The sequence below is a fragment of the Bombina bombina genome, chromosome 3 (genome assembly GCF_027579735.1).
Source record: "Bombina bombina isolate aBomBom1 chromosome 3, aBomBom1.pri, whole genome shotgun sequence".
Taxonomy (NCBI): domain Eukaryota; kingdom Metazoa; phylum Chordata; class Amphibia; order Anura; family Bombinatoridae; genus Bombina; species Bombina bombina.
This window is the reverse complement of record NC_069501.1, coordinates 647,283,952-647,307,601: the sequence shown is the minus strand read 5'-3', so window position 1 is coordinate 647,307,601 and position 23,650 is coordinate 647,283,952. Positions and strand designations below refer to the sequence as shown.

At 36.1% G+C, this 23,650-nt stretch overlaps 1 protein-coding gene across 1 annotated transcript in view; it reads left to right on the top strand.

Moving 5' to 3' along the window:
• The window catches only part of LOC128652465 (multidrug and toxin extrusion protein 1-like), a 191,073-nt gene extending 177,698 nt beyond the window's left edge, over positions 1-13,375 (top strand). The window contains exon 13 of the mRNA XM_053705403.1: positions 13,155-13,375. Within this exon, the coding sequence (XP_053561378.1) occupies positions 13,155-13,375 (221 nt within the window). The remainder of the gene's footprint in view (positions 1-13,154) is intronic.
• The last annotated feature ends 10,275 nt before the right edge of the window (positions 13,376-23,650 follow it).

Below are 23,650 nucleotides of genomic sequence, written 5' to 3'. Positions count from 1 at the left end.
CATAGTTTGACAATCCCGCTGCTTATGTACCTCTTCTAACCAATCACATCAATTTTTTACTTGACACACCTTTCAGGGGGGAGATATAGTAATCGAAGTAAATGCTTATGTTTTAAACAATATTGTAGCAGTTAATGTCATAGCTTATGTTTGATCATTGACATTATATATCACCGCTTTCAGCCACTATCCACTATCCAAATATATTCTTAACCTCATTTAATTATGGGCTCCCCTCTAATACCGTAATTAATAACTTATATTCTATTCTATACATTTTCTTTCATTATTGACTCTATTGCCAAATTACCTATATTGTTTTTAGTTAGCCTTTTCTTAGGTTCAGATGGATATTTAAATTAATACATATACCCAATAAAATCAATTCATCTACAATACATCAAAATCCGGTATTTATATCCTAAGCCAAAATTCTTGTTTAAACATCCACATATGATTCACACGCTCCTAACCATGACATCATATCACATTTCATTATTTGCAAAAATAAATGAAATTCCAAACCTATATATTTCATATGTATCCTCAAGATGGCTAAATATGGTTTTTATGATATCGATATGAAAACAAACTTTCAAAAATGTATATACTATATCATTTTCAATATATAATTTTACAGTTCACTTATGTGATATATATTTGCCAGTGATTTATTGTAGAACCTATATATTTTTCTAAAGAATTCCTAGAAGGGATCTATTAAATTCTTAATGGTAGATGATAAGCTTAAACTAGCTATGATCTTTAGAAACAGACAACAGATGTTATTATATTGTATCTCATACCCAATTATAGCTATGTGACATCCCAAAAAGGTATTTAGTCACCTATCGATTATTAGGCCCTATATGATATATAATTATTTTGTTTTGTTTGTTTGCTTTATTAGTTTATATTAGTTTATTTAAAAGGCTGCAAGATCAATATTCATATTAAGACCTAGTGGATGTAAAGTTTGCAACCTGTATATCAAAGGTCTCTCTCTGCCTAATCTGAAAAAACGGTTGTAGAAATCTGATTTAGGGATATATTCATTGGGGTAATTTTTAAACAGCATGGGTTCCCATCATGTTTTACATTACAATGTCTAGATACACTGTGTAGTTTATACAGGGAGTGCAGAATTATTAGGCAAATGAGTATTTTGACCACATCATCCTCTTTATGCATGTTGTCTTACTCCAAGCTGTATATGGCTCGAAAGCCTACTACCAATTAAGCATATTAGGTGATGTGCATCTCTGTAATGAGAAGGGGATGTGGTCTAAATGACATCAACACCCTATATCAGGTGTGCATAATTATTAGGCAACTTCCTTTCCTTTGGCAAAATGAGGTCAAAAGAAGGACTTGACAGGCTCAGAAAAGTCAAAAATAGTGAGATATCTTGCAGAGGGATGCAGCACTCTTAAAATTGCAAAGCTTCTGAAGCGTGATCATCGAACAATCAAGCGTTTCATTCAAAAATAGTCAACAGGGTCCGCAAGAAGCGTGTGGAAAAACCAAGGCGCAAAATAACTGCCCATGAACTGAGAAAAGTCAAGCGTGCAGCTGCCAAGATGCCACTTGCCACCAGTTTGGCCATATTTCAGAGCTGCAACATCACTGGAGTGCCCAAAAGCACAAGGTGTGCAATACTCAGAGACATGGCCAAGGTAAGAAAGTTTGAAAGACGACCACCACTGAACAAGACACACAAGCTGAAACGGTCAAGACTGGGCCAAGAAATATCTCAAGACTGATTTTTCTAAGGTTTTATGGACTGATGAAATGAGAGTGAGTCTTGATGGGCCAGATGGATGGGCCCGTGGCTGGATTGGTAAAGGGGCAGAGAGCTCCAGTCCGACTCAGACGCCAGCAAGGTGGAGGTGGAGTACTGGTTTGGGCTGGGTATCATCAAAGATGAGCTTGTGGGGCCTTTTCGGGTTGAGAATGGAGTCAAGCTCAACTCCCAGTCCTACTGCCAGTTTCTGGAAGACACCTTCTTCAATGCAGTGGTACAGGAAGAAGTCTGCATCCTTCAAGAAAAACATGATTTTCATGCAGGACAATGCTCCTTCACACGCGTCCAAGTACTCCATAGCGTGGCTGGCAAGAAAGGGTATAAAAGAAGAAAATCTAATGACATGGCCTCCTTGTTCACCTGATCTGAACCCCATTGAGAACCTGTGGTCCATCATCAAATGTGAGATTTACAAGGAGGGAAAACAGTACACCTCTCTGAACAGTGTCTGGGAGGCTGTGGTTGCTGCTGCACGCAATGTTGATGGTGAACAGATCAAAACACTGACAGAATCCATGGATGGCAGGCTTTTGAGTGTCCTTGCAAAGAAAGGTGGGCTATATTGGTCACTGATTTGTTTTTGTTTGTTTTTGAATGTCAGAAATGTATATTGTGAATGTTGAGATGTTATATTGGTTTCACTGGTAAAAAATAAATAATTGAAATGGGTATATATTTGTTCTTTGTTAATTTGCCTAATAATTATGCACCGTAATAGTCACCTGCACACACAGATATCCCCTTAAAATAGCTAAAACTAAAAACAAACTAAAAACTACTTCCAAAAATATTCAGCTTTGATATTAATGAGTTTTTTGGGTTCATTGAGAACATGGTTGTTGTTCAATAATAAAATTAATCCTCAAAAATACAACTTGCCTAATAATTCTGCACTCCCTGTAATTCTTTTTAATATTTCGGAAATGTTCTGACGATCTCACGCTTAGGCGTCTGCAGGTACGTCCTATATATTGATATCCACAGACACAGGTTAGCAATATATTAATGTAATTAGATGCACATGTCATTCGACTACTCATTCTATATTTTTTAAAGGTGACGTTAGATTGAAAGGTATTAACATCATTGGTTATATGATCACACATCTTACATTTCTTGTTGTTACATTTGAAACTACCTTTTCTTAGTTGGTTCACTAATAGTGTTTTTATTTCCAAGATGATTCAAACTCTCTCTTATTAGTTTATTTTGCGTAGATGAACCTTATTCTTAACTATTTTGCTGGGTGCTAAGATCCTTTTTAAATTTGGTGCCTTTTTAAAACAACTGTAGGTTTTGTATCTAATAATTGGACTAATATGGGATCCTTCATAAGAATTTTCCAATGTTTGTTGATACTCTTTTTGATCATGTCATGATTACAGTTATATTCTGTAATAAACATGACTTGATTCTTTCGACTCTCCTGAGATGGATTAGGGTTTTAAAGAAATATAAGTTTCTATCATCATTTTTGGCTCTCTCATACCACTGTTAATAATATGTTCTGGATACCTTTTTTTCTCTAAATCTTTTCTTAAGGATTTTGCTCTGGAATCTATTAAGCTACTACAGTTTCTATGGACACGCCTTAAATTGCCCATAGGGCACATTGGTCTTCCATGGGAGATGATGATTGCTCCTATAATCAAGGTAACTATTACAGTCGACTTGCTTAAAATGGGTACTGGTGATAATTCTGTTTATTATCAAAACGTAAAAATAGATCCAAAAAATACCACACACTACTATCTATTGTGCTAGTGAATTTCAAACCTCTGTTATTATTGAGGTGTTTGACAAAATTTTCAGCTGATGGTTTGTCACCTTTCCAGACGATAATCAAGTCATCTATGAAACGGCCATAGTATACCAGGTTCGCCATAGTATACCAGGGCAAACCTGGTATACTATGGCCGTTTCATAGATGACTTGATTATCGTCTGGAAAGGTGACAAACCATCAGCTAAAAATTTTGTCAAACACCTCAATAATAACAACAGAGGTTTGAAATTCACTAGCACAATAGATAGTAGTGTTGTGGGTATTTTTGGATCTATTTTTACGTTTTGATAATAACAGAATTATCACCAGTACCCATTTTAAGCAAGTCGTTTCACTGTTCACATTATGTGATATATATTTGTCAGTAATTTAGTATAGAACCTATATATCTTTTTTTAAAATTCCTAAACGAGGATCCCATTAAATTCTTATTGGTAGGTGTTGAGCTTAATTTAGCTATGATCTTTATAAACAGACAACAGATGTTATTATATTGTATCTCATACCCAATTATAGCTATATGACATCCCAAAAAGTATTAGTCACCTATCGATTATTAGGCCCTATATGATATATAATTATTTCATTTGTTTGTTTGCTTTATTAGTTATATTAGTTTATTTAAAGGCTGCAAGATCAATATTCATATTAAGACTTAGTGGATGTAAAGTTTGCAACCTGTATATCCAAAAGGTCTCTCTTTGCCTTAATCTGAAAAAACGGTTGTAGAAATCTGATTTAGGGATATACAGGTAGCCCTCAGTTTACCCCAGGGTTAGGTTCCAGAAGGAATGGTTGTAAATTGAAACCGTTGTAAATTGAAACCCAGTTTATAATGTAAGTCAATGGGAAGTGAGGGAGATAGGTTCCAGGCCCCTCTCAAAATTGTCATAAGGAATACCTTGATTATAGGAGCAATCATCATCTCCCATGGAAGACCAATGTGCCCTATGGACAATTTAAGCGTGTCCGTAGAAACTGTAGTAGTTTAATAGATTATGAGTTTCAGAGCAAAATCCTTAAGAAAAGATTTAGAGAAAAAAGGTATCCAGGACATATTATTAACAGGGGGTATGAGAGAGCCAAAAATTATGATAGAAACTTATCTTTCTTTAAAAACACTAATCCATCTCAGGAGAGTCGAAAGAATCAAGTCATGTTTATTACAGAATATAACTGTAATTATGACATGATCAAAAAGAGTATCAACAAACATTGGAAAATTCTATGAAGGATCTCATATTAGGCCAAATTATTAGGATACAAAACCTACAAAGGCACCAAATTTAAAAAGGATCTTAGCACCCCTGCAAAATAGTTAAGAATAAGGTTCATCTTACGCAAAATAAAACTAATAGAGAGAGTTTGAATCATCTTGGAGATAAAAACACTATTAGTGAAACACGAAGAAAAGGTAGTTTCAAATGTAACAACAAGAAATGTAAGATGTGTGATCATATAACCAATAATGTTTATACATTTCAATCTAACGTCACCTTTAAAAACATATAGAATGAGTAGTCGAATGACATGTGCATCTAATTACATAATATATATGCTAACCTGTGTCTGTGGATATCAATATATAGGACGTACCTGCAGACGCCTAAGCGTGAGATGGTCAGAACATTTCCGAAATATTAAAAAGAATTATAAACTACATAGTGTATCTAGACATTGTAATGTAAAACATGATGGAAACCCATGCTGTTTAAAAATTACCCCAATATAATACTGTATATCCCTAAATCAGATTTCTACAACCGTTTTTCAGATTAAGGCAGAGAGAGACCTTTTGGATATACAGTTTGCAAACTTTACATCCACTAGGTCTTAATATGAATATTGATCTTTGCAGCCTTTAAATAAACTAATATAACTAATAAAGCAAACAAACAAAACAAAATAATTATATATCATATAGGGCCTAATAATCGATAGGTGACTAATACTTTTTGGATGTCACATAGCTTATAATTGGGTTGGAGATACAATATAATAACATCTGTTGTCTGTTTATAAAGATCATAGCTAAATTAAGCTCAACACCTACCAATAAGAATTTAATGGATCCTGTTTAGGAATTTTTAAAAAAGATATATAGGTTCTATAATAAATTACTGACAAATATATATCACACAAGTGAACTGTGAAACTATATTGAAAACGATATAGTATGTGCATTTTTGAAAGCTAGTTTTCATATCAATATTTAAAAAAAAAACACATTTAGTCATTTGAGGACACTTATGAAATATATAGGTTTTGAATTGTATTGAATTGTGCAAATAATGAAATGTGTTATGTTGTCATGGTAGAGCGTGTGAATCATATGTGGATGTTTAAAACAATAATTTGGCTTAGGATATAAATAACGGATTTTGATGTATTGTAGATGAATTGATTTTATTGGGTATATGTATTAATTTAAATATCCACCTGAACCTAAGAAAAGGCTAACTAAAAACAATATTGGTAATTTGGCAATAGAGTCCATAATGAAAGAAACAATATAGAATAGAATATAAGTTAATAATTACGTATTAGAGGGGAGTCCATAATATAATGAAATAAAGAATATATTTGGGTAGTGGATAGTGGCTGAAAGCGGTGATTATATAAATGTCAATGATCAAACATAAGCTATGACAGTAACTGCTACGATATTGTTTAAAACATAAGCATTTACTTCGATTACAATATCCTCCCCCTGAAAGGTGTGTCAAGTAAAAATTGAGTGTGATTGGTTAGAAGAGGTACATAAGCAGCGGGATTGTCAAACTATGTATTACAGCCTGATGAAACGGCTCTGTGTAGCCGAGAAACGCGTTGCTGATTTTAAGAACATTTTAATAAAATTGTTTTTATAGTACCTTCGTTGTGAGTGGGTCTCCTTTTTTACCCTTCCATTCTAACCAGCAATTCCCGGTGTTTGTAGTGTATGGGACACTCATTTTGTCTACACTGTTGCTATTCAAACTCCTTCGGAAGCTGGGAAGAAAGGTGTGTGTGCCTAACGGACCGTGATTGGCCAGACGATTCATGCTGTACGCCATTGTTTGGTCTTCCGGGTGACAGTTGAGGTCCCGGTCTGTGTTACTAGGCACATCGTGGTGCCCGCTCTGTTTGCAAGTATTTAATCTGCCTGCTACCTTAGCATGTTTGGTGCCTTCTTATTTCCATTATAGATCTCCTCTTCACATATAGAAGTGTAATACTTTGTTTTATATGATTTTTGTTATACTTTTATTCTAGCCACTTAACTTCAGATCTCAAGTTTGCACTCATGTTTTTAGCACTGTTATACAGGTGAAACTCGAAAAACTAGAATATCTTGCAAAAGTTAATTTATTTCACTAAGTGCAACTTAAAAGGTGAAACTAATATATGAGGTAGACTCATTACATGCAAAGCAAGAGTAGTTTCAAGCCGTGATTTGTCATAATTGTGATGATTATTGGCTTACAGCTGATGAAAACCCAAATCCACAATCTCAGAAAATTAGAATATTATATGCAATCAATAAAACAAGGGATTGTACATACCTGTAGAACAATAGTCGGACCTCTGAAAAGTATAAGCATGCATACTGTATGTACTCAGTACTTGGTTTGGGGGCCCATTTTACAGGGCAATTACTGCCTCGATGTGGCGTGCATGGAAGCTATCAGCCTGTGGCACTGCTGAGGTGTTATGGAAGACCAGGATGCTTCAATAGCGGCCTTCAGCTCTTCTGCATTGTTCAGTCTCATGTCTGCTCATCTTTCTCTTGGCAATACCCTATAGATTTTCTAATGGGGTTCAGGTCAGGCGAGTTTGCTGGCCAAGTCAGAGCACAGTAATCCCACGGTCATTGAACCAGGTTTTGGTGCTTTTGGCAGTGTGGGCAGGTGCCAAGTCCTGCTGGAAAATGAAGTCAGCATCCCCATAGAGCTTGTCTGTGGCTGGAAGCATGAAGTGCTCGCAAAATCTCCTGGTAGACGGCTGCGTTGACCCTGGACTTAATGAAGCACAGTGGACCAACACCAGCAGATGACATGGCTCCCAAAATCAACACAGACTGTGGAAACTTCACACTGGACTTCAAGCATCTTGCAGTTAGGAAAAATTGTCAACATAGAAGTTGGGCAAAAGTATGCATCTATATAGCACTTCACTCTCCCTTTAATTATTTAAAGTAAGCATCAAAATCGAAGGATGTGTGAAGTGGTGTGTTTAAATATTAACCTTTATTGGTTTTATTAAAATTGCATAAGCAAACACAACAAAACATTTAAAGACACAATAAAATTTAGACCTGTAGAACTAAGACTCTGCTCACCAGGTTTGGATAGATTATGTACGGTATTCCAATTAGTGGATTGGTTGGATAGGAGGTTGCCAAGACTAATCAATTATTGGTTGTTATATCCACATATATATATCCCTGGGTAGAGCACACTATTTGCATATATGGTTAGATATGGGCCTTCTGTGGATGAAATTTATAACGTAATCGTGCATCAGATACTACTGTATCAAATTCAGATATAGAATACTGGGATATTAATCTATAAATATAGATGTACTAATGTGCGATTATTCAGGACGTGCTGTCGGTAGTATGGGGGAGTAAGAGATAATGGTTGTACTAGCTCTGTATATACTAGAAAATAATTGCAGTCCTGTGTTTCTTGTCAGAGGCTCATGTTAGAAATTGCTGATAGCTAACCAAGCACAGAGTGGTACTGATATGGGTTAATTGAAGTTTCACTATGTATTTCAGAAAGGTTATAAGAATCCTTCAGTGTTTATAACCCACTTCTAAATTGGTCGCCACGTCTTTTGTCAGTGGCTCAGTAGTATTATTGGAATAATCTATGATGTCGAGTGATTGATATAAAAACACTAAGGAATAGCTAAGTAAAAAAACCACAAGGATTTGTATACAGGTTTATTGAGTATGTACCAAGAGTATTCTCTTATACATACACATGTGGATAGAAATAATTGTGTTTTAGGTTGAATGACATTTGATTTTTTCTTGAAGTTCAGGATATTTGAACTCATTAACTGAAATGTTTTATTAAGTTATTGCACAGTATTTATTCAGTCTTATAGATCCTCACAATAAGACAGGTATTGTACTCTGTCTTTGGTGAATACCAGGTTGACAAAAATAAGTATCCAACTATAGTGATAGAAATTGTGTACACTTAATGTATTTATATCCTGTTTAATTTTCACAGGATTAGTAGAATATACAATGTATTCCACAATAGATATCTCTTTGTTGTGTGATTGGAATAGAGTGGTACTTAATAATAGGAGGAAAGTACTGTATGCAACGTAATTTACGGTACTAGGTAACCTGCATTAATTTGCAGGCAATGCTGATTATATGTACATCTGCTGTAGTTTAATCTCCTGAATTGTAACGATCAGTGTCCTTCTAAATGGGTATAATCGCAGAAGGGCATGATCAGATGTTGCAGGCAAGAGTTAGTAAAGTTATAATAACCTGCGGTTTGTTTGAAATCAGCTAAATATTACCAGTAAAGTGCTGCCCTTAACTGCTGAGGATTAAATATGGTAATAACAATTAGAGGAATTGTACAATATATTGTTTATTAAAACAGAGTTAGCGTGTTACAGCTAGGTCCCAGAAATAGGTCAGCTAAAATATGCTGTTTTTCACCACAGATGAATAATTGTACATAGTATTACTGTGCTTGATATTCTATATATTTGTATACAGTTGCTAGGATTCCAACTTAGTGGATAAAGTAACATTAGTTTAGTCAATTATAAAGTCTTAGCCTCAGTTATAAATCACTGTACAATGTATCTACTTTATAATGGAGTTAGCGTATTGCACTAAGTCCCAGACGAACGTCAACTAGGTTATACTGTTTAATAAACGGTAGATATTTCAAATAATGCTGCTGGTTTTCTATCTCTTGCAATTTCTACAGTTTACCAGGTAGACTAGATGTTTTATATATAATTATTTATAGTCGCTAGGATTGTAACTGAATTAGTAAGGTAGCAGATAGTTCTAATATATTAAAGTATTAAGCTAGGTAAGGCATTAGCGTGGTCTAAATTTTTTTGCAAAGTTAAAAACTGTTTGAGTGTTGAGAGGCATTCATGTTTCGCCGGCATTGTTGGCGGCATAGTGGCGGCTTTTTCGAAAAAGCCGCGACTATGCTGGCGAAACATGTCAGGGGAGGGTGATTGAATGCCTCTCAACACTCAACAGTTTTATAACTATGGTCAAAAAAATTTAGACCACGCTAATGCCTTTACCTAGCTTAATACTTTAGATATATTAGAACTATCTGCTACCTTTACTAATTCAGTTACAATCCTAGCGACATATATATATATATAAGAAAACCTCTAGTCTACCTGGTAAACTGTAGAATTTGCAAGAGATATAAAACCAGCAGCATTATTTGAAATATCTTCCGTATATTAAACAGTATAACCTAGTTTGACGTTCGTGCAATAGTGCAATACGCTAACTCCATTATAAAGTGGATACATTGTACAGTGATTTATCACTGAGGCTAAGACTTTATAATTGACTAAACTATATGTTACTTGAAAGTTGGAAGGTTGGAAACCTAGCAACTGTATACAATATATAGAATATCAAGCACAGTAAACTATGTACCAATTATTCATCTGTGGTGAAAAACAGCATATATTAGCTGACCTATTTCTGGGGACCTAGTGTAACACGTCTAACTCTGTTTAATAAACAATATATTGTACAATTCCTCTAATTGTTATTACCATATTTAATCTCAGCAGTTAAGGGGCACACTTTACTGGTAATTTTTAGCTGATTTCAAATAAACGCAGGTTATTATAATTTACTAACTTTGCCTGCAACATCTGATCAAGCCCTTCTGCGATTATACCCATTTATTTGGGACACTGGATCGTTACAATTCAGGAGATTAACTACAGCAGTGTACATGTAATCAGGCACTGCGCAAATTAATGCAGGTTACCTAGTACCATAAATTAACATTGCATACATTACTTTCCTCCTATTATTTAAGTACCACTCTATTCAATCACACACAAAGAGATATCTATTGTGGAAAGTACATTGTATATTCTATAATCCTGTGAAAATAAAACAGATAATAAATAAATTAAATGTACACAATTCTATCACTATAGTTGGATATTATTTTGTCAACCTGGTATTCACCAAAGACAGGAGTACAATACCTGCCTTATGTGAGGATCTATTAAGGACTGAATAAATACTGTGGCAATAAATTAATAACGCATTTCAGTTAAATGAGTTCAAATATCTGAACTTCAAGAAAAAATCAAACGTCATTCAACCCAACACACAATTATTTCTATCCACATGTGTATGTATATTGAAGGAAACTCTGGTACATACCTCAATAAATATATACAAATCCTTGTGGTTTTTTTACTAAGCTATTCCTTAGTGTTTTTACATCAATCACTGACATCATAGATTATTCCAATAATACTATGAGCCACTGACAAAAGACTTGCGACCAATTAGAAGTGGGGTTAAAAACACTGAAGGATTATATAACCTTTCTGAAATAATAGTGAAACTTCAATTAACCCATATCAGTACCACTTGGCTTGGTTAGCTATCCAGCATTCTACATGAGCCTCTGACAGAGAACACACAGGAGACTGCAATTATTTTCTAGTATACTACAGAGCTAGTACAACAATTATCTCTTACTCCCCCATACTACCGACAGCACGTCCTGAAGTATTCGCACATTAGTACATCTATATTTATAGATTAATATCCCAGTATCCTATATCTGAATTTGATACAGTAGTATCTGATGCACGATTACGTATAAATTTCATCCACAGAAGGCCCATACTAACCATATATGCAAATAGTGTGCTCTACCAGGGATATATATATGTGGATATAACACCAATATTGATTAGTCTTGGCAACCTCACTATCCAACCAATCCACTAATTGGAATACCGTACATAATCTATCCAAACCTGGTAGCAGAGTCTTAGTTCTACAGGTCTAAATTTTATTGTGTCTTTTAAATGTTTTGTTGTGTTTGTTTTGCAATTTTAATAAAACCAATAAAGGTTAAATTTTAAACACACCACTTCCCCACATCCTTCGATTTTAATGTTACTTTAAATAATTAAAGAGAGTGAAGTGCTATGTAGATGCATACTTTTGCCCAACTTCTATGTTGACAATTTTTCCTAGTTAGTTCATGCATAAGCAATCAAGCTCAGGACAACACATTGTTCCTTTTATTAATAGTAACTCCCTAATCTTAGTGTACTGCAGTTGCACGCCTTTCTCCTTGCAAGCATCTTGCAGTGTGTGCCTCTCCATTCTTCCTCCAGTAATCTGGGTCCTTGGGTTTCCAAATGAGATGCAAAATTTGCTCTCATCAGAAAAGAGGACTTTGGACCACTGAGCAACAGACCAGGTCTGTTTTTATTTAGCCCCAGGTAAGACGCTTCTGACGTTGTGTGGTTGTTCAGGAGTGGCTTGACAAGAGGAATATGACATTTGAAGCCCATGTCCAGGATCCGTCTGTGTGTGGTGGCTCTTGTGAAAGTCCCCAACACTTTTGAATGGCCTTTTCCTGACAATCCTCTCCAGGCTCCGGTCATCCCTGCTGCTTGTGCACCTTTTTCTTCCACACTTTTCCCTTCCACATAACTTTCTATTAATGTGCGTTGATACAGCACTTTGGAAACATCCAACTTCTTTTGCCAATTACCTTTTGAGACTTTCCCTCCTTATGGAGGGTGTCAATGATGGTTTTCTGCACAACTGTCCAGGTCAACAGTCTTTCCCATGATTGTGATTCTACTGAACCAGACTGAGAGACCATTTAAAGGCTCAGGAACCCTTTGCAGGTGTTATGGCTTAATTAGCTGATTAGAGTGGGGACACTTGAGCCTAGAATATTGCACCTTTTCGCAATATTCTAATTATCGTGAGATTGTGGATTTGGAGCTTTCATGAGCTGTAAGCCATAATCATCACAATTATGACAAATCACAGCTTGAACTATCGTGCTTTAGCATGGTAATGAGTGCTATCTCGAAATATTAGTTTCACCTTTTTTTGTTTTGATATTTATCGATTTTATTGAGAGGTCAAAGTATTGGCATACTTGAGAAAAATATAATAACAGTGCATAACAGTGCAATGATTAGTGATCCAAGAAAAAGGACTTATGTGAAAGAAGACACCATAAGAGATTACATGATTAATGAAAACATGGCAATTAACAATATCCACGATATACAATAGAGCATGATGTGAATTACAGCTGTAACAAGACAACATCTTTTATCTGTAGGGCTAGTAGCTTTAAATACAAATTTTGGTACACTCACGTGACTCTGTAGCGCTTGCCTATTCATATATCTACAGAGCATATAGTATGGGATTACAGATTGAGAAGGCATAATGCAATCAGTAACATCTGCTACATCAAGGAACATAATGCAAAATTTTAGGTAGAAGTTTGTTTACAGTAAATGATGTCTACCACTTTATATGATATCAAAGCTCTGTGGGCTAAACATTTGCTAAAGAATGAAGAGAAACACGATGCCAATATTCAGTCTAAGCTTTTATGGGAACGAGAAGGCCGACTCTTGGACCTCAAACTTTATGAGGTCATAGCATGGTCCAAAGGCTACATGAAAGAGAAGAGACCACTGGTGGATCTCAGTATTAAGACCTCTTTTATTTTCTTATTAGAGTTAAACAAGTCCCTCACATGTTGAAATGAGCCTCTCATGGGCCCCAATACATTTTAATTCTGTTTAGAGGGAATATAATAAACATTCTTACAGAACTAGGGAAGAAATAAGTGATGCTGACCAATCATGCTGGGTCAGGTGAATTAAAATAAGGTCAGCAATATGGTGGGATGTAAGGATTACTATTAGAAGAATGGTTGTAAGGGTTGCGGTATTTGCAAGATAAACCGCATATTTAGTCCTCCTAGTCTAGAAGGCACATTATATGGGGGGTTGGGGGGGGGGAATTTAAATATGGTAGGTGTGAGAGAATGAACTTCACGTTAGTAATATATTTGGTGAAAGCAAATATTAATAGAGATATATCCCCGCATAGAATAGGATCCTGTAGACATTTAATATTGACTAGGGCGGATTGTAATACAAGTGTGTGTACCAAAATAGGGTATGGGAGACTATTTATAGCAGAGGGATATAGCCAAAACTTGACAGGACAAACCAGGTCTGGTTATATGGGTAGGGGAACTTAGTAGATGTCTGCTTATCAAGCATGGAATGGGTAATTATAGAACTCATATGCATTTGCTGTGATTACATAACAGTTAAACATATAGTCTTGGGAACATGTCTGCTTATAGAGGGTAAATTGCATAGCAATGTAGAGCTAGAGCTAAAATTCTTCCATAGAGCCAAACACTGGTATCAAAAAATGGGCACCACTACCCCCCGCTGGCAGTAGTGTGTCCTGACTAAAAGCAACTCCAAAGCTCCAAAGGCATGACTCATGCAAGAAAGACATCTATAAAACTGGGAAATATATATAGGGGCGATAGTCCAGCCCTACCTATGTGAACACGGGAGTATAGTATAGAAGTCACTATGTGAAAATTCTATTTATTTCATGGGATGTGTGACCAGACAACATGAAGCCTATGAGTATAGATCAGTAAACATATGTGAGCAAGAATTAGTCGGTGTTTAAATCTTAAGGTTCCTAATATGTTAACACAAGCACAGTAGTTGTTTGGCGAAAAAACATCTTACAGGAGTCACAGATGTAAGGAAGAAGCATGAACATTAAACATTTGTCTGGTTCTTCAACAACAGTTCGCAACCAAGGGTTAAATTAATACCCAAACAAGAGGAGTTAACGTAGTTGAGTAAAGATGAGGAACCAGTTAAGTCTTGGGTATGTGTACAGGTATACATTGACAGGGGAATAGAATGATAGGCATTGTCCCAGTGTCAAATAAATATTAGCATATAAAAAACTCAAGTATGACAATTTTAGGGCATGAATAAAAGTCAACATCATAGGAGAGCTACAGAACCCTAAACACACTCCAGGAGACCACACATGGGGGGAAGAAGCATATGGCACCTGTATAACAATCTCGAGTTGCTAACGTTCATTGTAACCCTATGACAGGCAGTCTTATATATTACATTCATAACTATCCCCATAAACTACAACAACAATTGGGTAGTATACAGGTGGGGAGGTATACCTTGGCTATAGAACTATATGTAGTAAAGGCAAAGGAAGCATTAACGAATCCCTAAAAGAGAGACAGAAACTTTCCACTGCTTGTAGGTGAAAGGTTAAACCTGTACCTGTGGTCGATGGAACTACATTGAAGGAGAATACAATATACCTAATTCTAACCTATATAACAGATAGAAATATGATAAAGGCATGTAGTAACCCTAGGGTAGCAGCTCTGAAGTTGCAGGGCTGAGAATCTTTGGAGGGAGACTAGAGTTAATAGCAGTCAAAGTGAGCTGTAAAAAACGCATAACTTGGCTGCATGTAGGTTGTGATCAAAGCCAAGACTCCCCTCCATTGTGGAATAGAGCAATTGCATCTCCTTTGAAGGGATATTAATTTTAAAGCTCTAATTTGCAGTATGACTTGTACTTAAGAAAATAGCGCAACTAATATAGATCTACATATGCATCCACATACCTTGGCCCCAATAGGTTATCTTCAGCAGACCCCAAGCACAATTAATCAAATAACAAAGCAATTGTCATTGATTGTTGTTTAACTATTCATATGGCAATATTGTCTGACACACCTATTAGAAGGACAAAGTATAGGATACTATACATAAAGATCCAGCTATACTATTGTTGTTGTACAGCATCACTCAAGAAATAAATAGTCATCCTAAAAGTACCACAGTGTGTCCAACCCATATAAACAGGATAAGTTTGTGGGAAAATTATTGTAACTGATGCCAGCATAATCTATATGGATAGGTAAAGAATCGTCCTGCTCCTGGTATTAGTAATGTATGGATTCACAAAGGGGAGTAGATACCACTAACGTTCAAGAAAGCCTATACATATATTAAACAGCTGTAGTTAGTATCAGGTTTAATATACTAATGCCTGTGTGACAAGCTCCAGAGAATCTGTTAAATTACTGTAGCAAGTGTTCCCACCATTGGTGAAATGCTGAGAATGTAGAGGTTAATCCATGTCTGCAAGGCCCGCAGATGGACTAAGAGGATTCAAAGCAATACAGTCCACATTGTCTCACTTCAGCACTCTGCCTATGTGGTAATAGTGAAGTAAGCTAAACTCCAAAGCAAAAGGAGCATAAAAGTCTAAATAATGATATATCATCCGGGGCCTCTATAGAAAAGTCAATTGTGGAGAGACCTGATATAGTTCCTTTCTAATTGTCCAAATTAACCTGCTTCGAAATAGGTCAAAGGACATTGTAGACCTCAGAGAAAATCTCTCTCCCTGTAACAGCTGATGTAATAGATCCTCACTCTGTATTAGTCGCTCTTCAAAGCTATCTAGGATTAGAGTGCAGCATCCCCCAGAGCAGCACATCTTCAGCCATGTAAAAGTCACTGACACATCTTGCCCAAGTACTGCCGACAACAGAAACTGAGGAGGAACTTCCCAAACATGGCTGCCACCTACAGAAACCACGCACGTTGCGCTCAAAGGTAGGTTTGATGACAAGGTCAGGTCTTTCTTGAGATATGCCGGATCAGTAACCATTCTGGTGACAGGATTTGCGGCAGGGCAACCCCCACATCCATCATCCCAATTCAGCCCCTCTCTGCTGCGGTAGTGATAAGCGTCCTCCTGCTGTGAGGAATTAACATGGCTGCACAGGATTTCAGGGGCCGACACTGCAATACAGCTACTCTGGTGAATAGTAGGAGCGTAGAGTTCATAGTATGGGCAAGATGACGATTAGCTGGCCGCACAGTATTGTCCTCTCTCACCATTATGCCAGCGAAACACTTGTGCAAAGCCTGCTCTAGGTTGTTAAAGTGATCCTGTAGGAGCTGCGCCACAGCTAGTCGCCAGCTATTCATGGCCTCCATTGTAGCTTGACTTCTGGGTAGCTAAAAATGACTATCCAAGAGCTCCCAATGCCACCATTAACGTTTGTCCTGATAGGGACCCCTTTTGTTGTAGTAATAATTACTTTAGATATCAATAAACATGAATTATAATATATAAGAACTAGGAGCCCCTAACACACATGTCTGGTTTCCTTGATAGTTGGCTCCCGCCCCCCTAGTTTCACCTTTAAGTTGCATTAGTGAAATAAATGAACTTTTGCATGATATTCTAATTTTTCGAGTTTCACCTGTATGCTGCACTCAAGAGTAACACTTAACTCCCATCTTGTAATATTGAGTGATGTTTAGCATGGCCGCACCACCCATGTTGAGGGCCAGATTATTAGATGAACGCTACAGTTATGCTCGAGCGATAAGGGGTTTATCGCAGGTCGTATTACAAGTTGAAAGTAAAACGCAATAGCTTGAGTACAATTGAAGTTAACACTCTGGGTTAGCGTGACCTCAGAGCTCTGATTAACTGTTTCACAAACCAAAAAGTGTCACAAAACAGATCAAAAAATACATTACAAAGTGCAGTTACACTCATAATATCACTATCTAATAAAATTATTACAAAAATATTGCACACAAAAAGTTAAAAGGGCTCAAAGATATGAAGATATGAGGTTCTAGAAAAAAAAGGCAAATGGCTTTAACTAGGGATGGGTGAATGTTTCTAAAATTCAAAATTTAAAACAAATTTTGTTACATTTGTTCATTCGAATTGAATTTCGAATGTTTATATAACATTCTAATATTCTATTTTCGAATTTTTATTTTCGAATTTTTCAATAACAAATATTTGTTTGAATAATAGAATGTTTAGCTATGTATTATATCACTTTCAATTAGACATGTGCGATTCGTTTCATTTCGATTCGTAAATCGGATGGCCATTGGGATTACACTAGTATTGTACAGTATGTTAGGTTAACACCTAACATACTGTACAATACTAGTCTAATCCCACCTAACACTTACCGAAATGCCGAATTTACGAACCGAATCGAACCGAATTTCTTCTAATCCAAATGAATCCGAAACGAATCCGAAACAAATCGATTCAGAATTTTCCGAATTAGAATCGATCCGAACCGAACTTCGAAAAATTCCGAATCGATCCGAACCGAACCGAACCGAATTTTTTCACCATGCACGTCTACTTTCAATTTCAAAATTATTATATTCGAATGTGACATTGAATTTGAATGTAACATTCAAATTCAAAATAGTATTTCTAGTCTACAACTATGTTTTATAAATGTAATATTCGAATTCCGAATGCTACATTTGAATTTGAATGTCACATTCAAATTCAAAATAGTATATCTAGTCTAATACTATGTTTTTAGAAATGTAATATTCTAATTTGAATGTCACATTCAAATTCAAATGTCACATTCAAATTTGAAATAGTATTTCAAGTCTAATACTGTGTTTTAAAAATGTAATATTTGAATTTGAATGTCACATTTGAATTCAAAATAGTATATCTAGTCTAATACTGTGTTTTATAAATGTAATATTCTAATTTCGAATGTCACATTCAAATTCAAAATAGTATTTCTAGTCTACAACTGTTTTATAAATGTCCCATTCGAATTCGAATGTGACATTCAAAAACTGTAAATAACATTCGATAATAGAATATTTATGAATATTCATTCTTATCAACGTTCGATTATGTAAATCAAATTTCTACAATAACATTCATTCTACATTCAAATTTGAATATAAACACATTCGCTCATCCCTAGCTTTAACATAGAGATACATACATATACATGTCTAAAGATGGATGTGTGTGTGTGTGTGTATATATATATATATATATATATATATATACAGTATATGTGTGTGTGTGTACATATGTGCTTATGTATTTTACAAAAATACCATCATATATATATGAACCCAAAAAACTCATTAATATCAAAGCTGAATATTTTTGGAAGTAGTTTTTAGTTTGTTTTTAGTTATAGCTATTTTAGGGGGATATCTGTGTGTGCAGGTGACTATTACTGTGCATAATTATTAGGCAACTTAACAAAAAACAAATATATACCCATTTCAATTATTTATTTTTACCAGTGAAACCAATATAACATGCTCAACATTCACAATATACATTTCTGACATTCAAAAACAAAACAAAAACAAATCAGTGACCAATATAGCCACCTTTCTTTGCAAGGACACTCAAAAGCCTGCCATCCATGGATTCTGTCAGTGTTTTGATCTGTTCACCATCAACATTGCGTGCAGCAGCAACCACAGCCTCTCAGACACTGTTCAGAGAGGTGTACTGTTTTCCCTACTTGTAAATCTCACATTTGATGATGGACCACAGGTTCTCAATGGGGTTCAGATCAGGTGAACAAGGAGGCCATGCCATTAGATTTTCTTCTTTTATACCCTTTCTTGCCAGCCACGCTGTGGAGTACTTGGACGCGTGTGATGGAGCATTGTCCTGCATGAAAATCATGTTTTTCTTGAAGGATGCAGACTTCTTCCTGTACCACTGCTTGAAGAAGGTGTCTTCCAGAAACTGGCAGTAGGACTGGGAGTTGAGCTTGACTCCATCCTTAAACCGAAAAGGCCCCACAAGCTCATCTTTGATGATACCAGCCCAAACCAGTACTACACCTCCACCTTGCTGGCGTCTGAGTCGGACTGGAGCTCTCTGCCCTTTACCAATCCAGCCACGGGCCCATCCATCTGGCCCATCAAGACTCACTCTCATTTCATCAGTCCATAAAACCTTAGAAAAATCAGTCTTGAGATATTTCTTGGCCCAGTCTTGACGTTTCAGCTTGTGTGTCTTGTTCAGTGGTGGTCGTCTTTCAGCCTTTCTTACCTTGGCCATGTCTCTGAGTATTGCACACCTTGTGCTTTTGGGCACTCCAGTGATGTTGCAGCTCTGAAATATGGCCAAACTGGTGACAAGTGGCATCTTTGCAGCTGCACGCTTGACTTTTCTCAGTTCATGGGCAGTTATTTTGCGCCTTGGTTTTTCCACACGCTTCTTGCGACCCTGTTGACTATTTTGAATGAAACGCTTGATTGTTCGATGATCACGCTTCAGAAGCTTTGCAATTTTAAGAGTGCTGCATCCCTCTGTAAGATATCTCACTATTTTTGACTTTTCTGAGCCTGTCAAGTCCTTCTTTTTGACCCATTTTGCCAAAGGAAAGGAAGTTTGCTTAATATTATGCACACCTGATATAGGGGTGGTTGATGTCATTAGACCACACCCCTTCTCATTACAGAGATGCACATCACCTAATATGCTTAATTGGTAGTAGGCTTTCGAGCCTATACAGCTTGGAGTAAGACAACATGCATAAAGAGGATGATGTGGTCAAAATACTCATTTGCCTAATAATTCTGCACACAGTGTATATTTATGAATACATATAACTTATTCTTCTATGTGGAATGTGGAATATTAATATTTTCATATCAGGTTAGCGCTCTTGAGAATGTGCGATCATGTTTGCACCGAGTAGGGTGTTAGATTTTTTTTTCTATTTTTTTTTGGTCCTTTGACTTCTATGAGGAAATATGTTATCACACGTGCAACATTATAGTTCGGTATTTACGCTCATCGGGTTAGGCGTACAAGTGAAAACCTTTTTACTTTCAAATTATAATACAAGCACAACCCGATGCACACACACAGCTTACTCCTAGTGCAGTTAACCTCAAGCTCCACTTCTAATCTGGCACTGAATGTATTGGGCACGCTAAAGGGATGTTGGTGTGCTATACATGTAGCTACACTACAGAAAAAAAAAAAAAAAAAAAAACATTTTTATTTGCAAACTGGGTACTGGCAGACAGCTGCCAGGAACCCAAGATGGCCCCCAATAAGACAGAGGGGGGAGTTGTTAGAGAGCTGTTTTGGGGGGATCAGGGAGGTTGGGGGCTAAGGGTGTGATCCTACAAAGCAGCATAATGTAAATATGCGGAAAAAAAGATACCTTTTATTTCAGTACTGGCAGACTTTTCTGCCAGTACTTAAGATGGCGGGGACCATTGTGCGGTGGGGGAGGGAAGAGAGCTCTTTGGGAGAGATCAGGGGGTCTGATGTGTCAGGTGGGAAGCTGAGCTCTACACTAAAGCTAAAATTAACCCTACAAGCTCCCTACAAGCTACCTAATTAACCCCTTCACTGCTGAGCATAATTCACGTGTTGTGCGCAGTGACATTTAGCGGCCTTCTAATTACCAAAAAGCAACACCAAAGCCATATATGTCTGCTATTTATGACAAAGGGATCCCAGAGAAGCATTTACAACCATTTATGTAAGTAATTTCAGTGAGAAACCTAAAGTTTGTGAAAAAGTTGACTATTTTTTTTTATTTGATCGCATTTGGCGGTGAAATGGTGGCATGAAATATGACCAAAATGGGCCTAGATCAATACTTTGGGTTGTCTACTACACTACACTAAAGCTAAAATTACCACAAAAAGCTCCCTACATGCTCCCTAATTAACCCCTTCACTGCTGGGCATATACACGTGTGGTGCGCAGTGGCATTTAGCGGCCTTCTAATTACCAAAACAGCAATGTCAAAGCCATATATGTTTGCTATTTCTGAACAAAGGGGATCCCAGAGAAAATTTATAACCATTTATGCCATAATTGCACAAGCTGTTTGTAAATAATTTCAGTGAGAAACCTAAAGTTTGTGAAAAAAATTGTGAAAAAGTGAACAATTTTTTTTATTTGATCGCATTTGGTGGTGAAATGGTGGGCCTGAAATTACCAAAATGGGCCTAGATCAATACTTTGGGATGTCTTCTAAAAAAAAAAAATCTACATGTCAATGGATATTCAGGGATTCTGACAGATATCAGTGTCCCAATGTAACTAGCGCTAATTTTGAAAAAAGTGGTCTGGAAATAGCAAAGTGCTACTTATATTTATGGCCCTATAACTTGCAAAAAAAGCAAAGAACATGTAAACATTGGGGTATTTCTAAACTCTGGACAAAATTTAGAAACTATTTACCATGGGTGTTTTTTGGTGGTTGTAGATGTGTAACAGATTTTGGGGGTCAAAGTTATAAAAAGTGTGGTTTTTTTCCATTTTCTCCTCATATTTTTATTTTTCTTTTATAGTAAATGATGATATGATGTAATAATTGGTATTTGGTCCATTTAATATGGTCCATTTAATGGGGAGAAAAACGGTATATAATATGTGTGAGGTACAGTAAACGAGTAAGGAGGCAAATTACAGCTAAAACACAAACACTGCTGAAATGTAAAAATAGCCCGCCTTGGTCCCAAATGGACAAAAATGGAAAAGTGCTGTGGACATAAATGGGGTTATAACACACCTGAAATGCTCCTGACCAGCGAAGTGCCTAAAACTGACGCTTTATAGAGGTGGTTACACTTGCTTGATGATCAATTAAATTCAAGATATTGGTTAGCAGGACCTGTCTGTTACTTAACCTCTTAGTTCTCTATGAGAGCAGTAAGGTTGTGCTTAGTTTTTCAACATTCTCAACTGAACAAACAAGGAGCGACCAGCTATAAAAAGAAGTGTTTATTTCAGCAAATTAAAAACACGCATATAAAGCTGAAACAGTAATAGCTAAATGAACAGGTTCAAACAGCTGATGCATTTCCAACCCCCCCCGGCCCGTAATCTTAGCTGCTGCCTTAATCCATTAAAAAAGCGGCCCTTTAAAATCAGCGAGTGTTCATTTGTGATTGCCTCAATGCAATATTACATCACAAAGCACATATATAACATTTTCAGTGTCATAAAAGTAACAGACAACACTTTTATTCCTCACTTTTTCCAAAAAAATTAAAGTTTAATCTATATGTTACCTGGCAACATATTCAGACTACACATTGCATAATCGGACTTTTGGTGTGCTGCCACCATTATAGATACATGCAACCTATATAATCCGGTATATTGTTTACAATTAATTCTAGCTACTTATTTTAAGTTTATACCATCACTTGTATCTATCGATTTAGCCCAATCATGCTATATCATGCTATATAGCTTACTATATAACATATTGTATATATCTATACACCTCCCCATGTTTGAGTTCCATAAGCATTTTAATAGGTTACATGCTAGCCACAGCACCCTCTGTCTTGTTTTAAACAACCATATAAAGAATGTATGTAAAGTATAGTACAATGATATATTAGTGTTTTCACCTCTAAAATATCCCCTTTTTCAATCCCTACTGACAGAGGTGCTCCTTACTGAAATCAGAATATTATCTTATTTTATCTGCCCACATAGTCCAATAACACAGTTGGAACTAAGATGACTGCCCACACATGTTTACCTGTGTGAAATTAAGTAATTTATTAAAAAAATAATTAAAACAATAAATAATTAAAAACAAAGGTTACTTTTGTATGTACTTAGTTTTTCACACATGGCTTCTCAATTTTGGCTTTATTTTTGTTAAATAAATAATGACTCGATGTGTTATATGTCATGTGTTGTTGTTCATCAGAGGTTGTATTTACCTAATTTTAAGACCTGCTGGGCATCAGATTATTGTTATTATGTCCTGATACGTAAAACCATAGAATTCAAAGAGGGTGTACTTTCTTTTCCGCATGACTGCACTTCAGTTGTTTCTTCTGTCTAGTCTACTTTCCTTGAAATTTACCTCTAGAAATTGTGTAACTTGTACTGTTCTCGGAAAGGTTTGAATGTATTCCTGGAGATTCAGAACTCTGAACCTGCATTATTTACACAGTGATTCCTTAATCAGTGCAGTTCAGGAGCTAATATTTGTCTGTAATTGACCACAGAAGGGATGTGGTTAAATATTTTTTAGCATGTATATGAGAAAGCAGCAGTTAAACTTGCTACAAATATTTTTATCCATGTGCTCTAAGTGGACAGTTTACTCTATTTTATCAT